Source organism: Otolemur garnettii, unplaced genomic scaffold (assembly GCF_000181295.1).
Source record: "Otolemur garnettii isolate 467f Iridium unplaced genomic scaffold, OtoGar3 scaffold00089, whole genome shotgun sequence".
In the NCBI taxonomy this organism is placed as follows: domain Eukaryota; kingdom Metazoa; phylum Chordata; class Mammalia; order Primates; family Galagidae; genus Otolemur; species Otolemur garnettii.
The window spans coordinates 5,975,922-5,981,492 of record NW_003852484.1 but is presented as its reverse complement, the minus strand read 5'-3'; the positions used below and the strand labels follow the sequence as shown (position 1 = coordinate 5,981,492).

Below are 5,571 nucleotides of genomic sequence, written 5' to 3'. Positions count from 1 at the left end.
GTTGAGCCACAGGCGCGGAGCCTTGTTTTCCTTTTTGAAACAGACTCTCACTCTGTGGCCAAAGTGTGAGTGCTGTGGCATCAGCCTAGTTCACAGGAACCTCAAACTCCTGGGCTTAAGCCCTGCTTCAGCCTCACCAGTACCTGGGACTACAGGAGCCCCCAAGCATGCCTGGCAATTTTTTTGATTTTTTTGTGGAGTCAGGGTCTCACTTGTGCTTAGGCTGGTCTTGTACTGCTGGTCTCAAGGAATCCACCCACCTCAGCCTCCCAGGGTGTTAGGATTGCAGCTGTGAGCCACCTTGCCCAGCCTGAGTATCTATTCTTAGAGGCTGGGCTTTACTTGTAGCTCCAAAATCTTATGAATGTACAGTACTCTCGGACAAAGCCCATCTTCCTTCATTCTATGCATTACATTTACACTTAACAGTATTTTTGGCTTCATTCTGTGCTAGGCCCTGGGGCTTCAAAAATGAAGTGAAGGGCTTTGCTTTCAAGTCACTTAGACTCTTTCTACGGAAACAAACATGTCCACAGATAATTCTAGTACAATGAGGGCTTTGTGACGACCTGGAGATGAAAGACTTCTGCTTTGGTTTTTACTAGCATTTTATAATGGGAAATGGGTGAGGTACAAGAAAGCTTCCTGATCATGTTTGGCCCTGAGAGGAAGGACAGTGTGTTTCAATGTTCTCTGGTTTAAAAAAAAATAAAAAAGGAAAAAGAAAAAGGAAAGTGTATTTATTTTCATTGAGGAAAAGAAACTGAAAACTCTGGAGGCTGAATAAACAGGAAGAATTTCTTTTTCTCTTAGGGTCATGAGGCCAGTTAATGATTAGTGAGACCCAAGTGGAGGTTTGGTGAGAGGCCGGCTGTGTGCTGTCTGCAACATTAGGTGGTAGGACTTCCAGCCCAGCGATGCCCCCAGGCCTCTGGGGGAGATGCTTCTGCTTGTGGGGACTCCTTTTGTGGCTCCCGGTTGGATGTTCAGGTAAGCTGGGGGCTCAGGCCTTGGGTAGGGCTCATTTCAGTCAAGGATCGCATTTCTCAAACTATGTTCATGGTACTAACTTGTTGGAACATCCCCTAAAAGCCCTTTGCCTTCCTGAGGTGAATTTAATTAAGACATGGGGGAAAACCCTACTGTCATAAGGGAAATAGGATGAACAGGACACTTTCTCAGGTTAGAGAAATTGAACTTCTCCTGTTTGGTTGACTCATTTTTCTAAAACTCACACCACAAAATCTTTTGCATTACAGAAGCCAGGATGACTCTTGAAAAAATTTTTTTTATTAACTCCAAAGTGTTATTCTTTTTGCCCTCTAAATATCCACTGTTCCAAGATATATTTGACTTTAAATTTAAATTTTCCAAGGTAATGGTTATTGTGTCTGTCATTAAGATTGTCAGATGTCCTTTCTCACGCCGTGGCCCGGCCAACTCAAGTTTAGGCTTGTCCTCCTTCTTGGCTGATAACTAGTCCCTGCTAACTACAGATGCCCGCTGAGCACAACTTCCCTTAGATGCCATTTGCTTTCTGCCTTTCCCCTTGTAAAGAACCGTCCCATTTTCCCTGGGGGTTAACCCATTCCGTCTCTGCCCTGTGTGCTGCTGAAGTTCTCGGAAGACTCCCCCCACTGCCCCAGCAGTGGCCTCGTCAGAAAAGTCCCCTCCTTCTGCGCCAAATGGCAGATCTTCCCCATAAGACGCTTACTTTCCATTCCCCAGCTCCAGACTATGTCATTGCTTCTGCCGGGAGTTGCTCAGATTACCTGTGGGTTAATTTCTGCTTTTCGTGTCTTCCAAGGGGGCTTCCATGCTTCCTACCTTCCTTGCAACCCATCATTCCTCTGCTCAGCACCCCTCTCTGCTTGCAGGTTCAACTTGCACGAGGGACTGCTCTCCCTGCATCCTCAGGTGGCTTTTTAAAGGTGCTGCTTAGCTGCGCGTGTGCTTTCTTCTGCCACAATCCTATGTTCCTGCACCCAGTGCTGAACACCTTTCCTAGGGGTTACTCATCCCAGGGAGAAACTATTTTTTTTTTCTTTCTCTCTCTCTCTTTTTTTTATTGTTGGGGATTCATTGAGGGTACAAGAAACCAGGTTACACTGATTGCATTTGTTAGGTAAAGTCCCTCTTACAATCGTGTCTTGCCCCCAAAAGGTGTGGCACACCCCATCCCCCTCCTGCCTTCCCTCTTTCTGCTCTTCCTTTCCCCCACCCCTTCCTCCTTTCTCTCACTGCCCTCCCCTTCCCCCACCCCCACCGTGTCATTAATTGTCCTCATATCAAAGTTGAGTACATAGGATTCATGCTTCTCCATTCTTGTGATGCTTTACTAAGAATAAGATGTTCCACTTCCATCCAGGTTAATACAAAGGCTGTTAAATCTCCATTTTTTAAATGGCTGGATAGTATTCCACGGTGTACATATACCACAGCTTGTTAATCCATTCCTGGGTTGGTGGGCATTTACGCTGTTTCCACATTTTGGCGATTGTAAATTGAGCTGCAATAAACAGTCTAGTGCAAGTGCCCTTATGATAAAAAGATTTTTTTCCTTCTGGGTAGAGTCCCAGTAATGGGATTGCAGGATCAAATGGGAGGTCTAGCTTGACTTCTTTGAGGGTTCTCCATACTTCCTTCCAAAAAGCTTGTATTAGCTTGCAGTCCCACCAGCAGTGTAAAAGTGTTCCCTTCTCTCCCCATCCATGCCAGCATCCAGAGAGAAACGATTACAGAACTAAGGATGACTGACTGCTCAGTTCCTCCCCAGGGAATTATGGTGTTCACTTCTTAAAACACTTTCTCTCTCTCGCTCTTTTTAAGGGCCCAAAATGATTGGTGTGGTTTGATGGCCCACTATCTTTCTCTTTAACATCTTCCATATCTTTTGATGAAAGAGTATTCTAGGCCAGGATTGGTGGCTCAGACCTACAATCCTAGCAACTCAGGGAGGCTGAGGTGGGGAGATCACTGGAGTTCAGGAGTTCCATACAAGCCTGAGCAAAAGAGACTCCCCATCTCTACTAAAAATAGAAAAAATTAGCTGGATATGGTGGTGGACACCTGTAGTCCTAGTTAGTAAGTGGTAGAGAGATTGTGTATTATTTCCAGCACCAGCACCTCTTTCTTCTATGTACTATTCTGATTTTTTAAAAACAGTAATATTGGACTTACAGAAAGCTTGGAAAATACATAAAAGTAAATGGAAGAATCTCTAAAAAAAAAAAAAAAAGAAAGAAAAGAAAAAGAAGTAAATGGAAGAAAATAAATATCATGTATAGCCCATCATCTAGACACAAATATATTTTAACAGTTTTGCTGTATTTCATTCCTTTTTTTCTCTTCGTTTAGTAAATTTAAAACATTAATTATAAGATATTTTAAAAATATAAGAAAGTTCAGTAAATAATATGCCAATTTAGTTCCATGGCCATCTGGATCCTTGAGTGCTACCTTTGACCAAATCCAAACTTCACAAAACAAATCCCTTTCGGGATTTATTTGGATTCTGTGAAGGGAAGCCACACTTGGCGATCTGGAAGACCACATGTGGCCTTGAGGCCACAGGTTCCCCAGCCCACTACAATGTGAAAAGTTTAAGATGGTTTCTAAAAATGGGGTCACTGGGTCCCACGGCAATTTACCAGTGTAGCCAAATTGCTCCCCCCAAAACAATAGATCGAATTTATACTCTCACCGGAAATGTATAGGATCCTATTCCCCTTCTCACTAGTATTTAGTATTGTCGGATTATTTAGTTTTTGCTCATCTGATGGGAGTGAAATACTTCCTCTTTCTCATTTTAATTTGCCCTTTAGTGCTTATTAATAGCTTTGAACATCTTTTTATATATCTTTTAAGATTTCCTCTTCTACAAAACGAGCTCATGTAGGTTATTCTCTACTGACCTGCTCATTTTTTGTCATTGGTTTGTGCCAGGTTTTTATATATTCTTGACACGAATCCTTTGTCTATAATATATATCTCAAAAAAGACTTTTTGAAGCCTATGACTTGTTTTTTACTTTTACTTTCTGCTTGTGTTTTTAGACAGAAGCTTATACAATAAAATGTATCCATCTTTTGTTTTATGATTTGTGCTTCTGGTATCTCATTTAAGCAATCTTCCTATAAAGATAATCTCTCATATTTTCTTCTAAATATTATGGGCTAGCTCAATCAGACTAAGATTACCAAGGACAAATCTTTTGGTCACAATGTGCATTTTAACACAGTGTTGAATCTGATTTGCCAAAACTTGTTTTTATTTCTGAATGTGTTTGTATTTATAAAAAGAATTTCTTTTACTCTGTGCTAGATATTATAGTATTGATTTTTTTTTATTTTCATGACTTTTTCATTTCCCATTTTCTAATTAGTTTTTCCCCAATATCTTATTTTATCATTTATGCCTGTTTTTATATTTTATAATTTTTATGCTACCTTTATTTTTATCATGTATATTCTTAGCATACTTATTTTGAAATCTGCATTAAAGATTTTCTTTTTTTTTTTTTGAGACAGAGTCTCACTTTGTTACACTTGGTAGAGTGCGGTGGTGTCATAGCTCACAGCAACCTCAAACTCTTGGGCCTAAGCGATTCTCTTGCTTCAGCCTCCCCAGTAGCTGGGACTACAGGCACTGGCCACAACGCCCTGCTATTTTTTTAGAGGTGAGTTCTTGCTCTTGCTAGGGCTGGTCTCTAACCCAAGAGCTCAGGCAATCCACCCACGTTGGCCTCCCAGAGTGCTGGGATTACAGGTGTGAGCCATCTCGCCCAGCCTATATTAAAGCATATTTTACCTAAAGTGAGTTACTGATCCACTTACTGGTTTTATTAACTATCTTTGTACACATTTGATTTTTTTTTTTTTTTAACATATTGAAGTTCTCTTTTTTTTTTTTCAACTTTTGGCCGGCGTCGGGTTTGAACCTGCCACCTGTGGTATCTGGGGCTGGCACCCTATTCCTTAAGCCACAGGCGCTGACCTTTTTTTTTACATATTTAGGCATTTTGTTTTCAGGTTTATTTCTAAGTAAACTTTTTATTAAGTATAACATATATACATGTAAGTTCACAAATTACTATACAGGTTAATGTATTTTCAGAGTGAATTCACCTATGTAAGCATCACCCAGATCAACAAATGAAACATTACCAGAATCCTAAAGGTCGCCTCCTATTCCCCTTCTCAGTCACTATCATTTCAAAGGTAACTACTATCTTGGCTTCTAGATTAGTTTCATTTTAATTTTTAATGAAAAGTTCAGTGTAGCCTCTCTCCTCATCCACCCACTCCACTCCCAGCCTCCCACCTCCCCCTCTTCGTTTTCAGATTCTCTCCAGTCAGGGAGCCAGTCAGCCCCTGTCTCAGCTCCAGGTAGCCAAGTCTGGTCTTTCTATGCTACCTCCCTAAATAAAGCTGTAGCCCCAGGCAGTGAGTCACCAGCTTCCTTTTGTTCCTGTTTTTCCCCTTCCTTTCATGACTTGAAGAGCCCCCTCTCCACAACTGGCTACAAGGTAGGCCTGGTGCTGGTCCTCACACCCACCCTCATGGAGCTGAC

At 41.5% G+C, this 5,571-nt stretch overlaps 1 protein-coding gene across 2 annotated transcripts in view; it reads left to right on the top strand.

Moving 5' to 3' along the window:
- The first annotated feature begins 849 nt into the window (after window positions 1-849).
- The window catches only part of PLA1A (phospholipase A1 member A), a 39,287-nt gene continuing 34,565 nt past the window's right edge, over window positions 850-5,571 (top strand). For both annotated transcript variants that reach the window (XM_012808417.2, XM_012808418.2), the window contains exon 1: window positions 850-990. In XM_012808417.2, coding sequence (XP_012663871.1) covers window positions 918-990 — 73 coding nt within the window. In that variant the 5' untranslated portion in view covers window positions 850-917. The remainder of the gene's footprint in view (window positions 991-5,571) is intronic.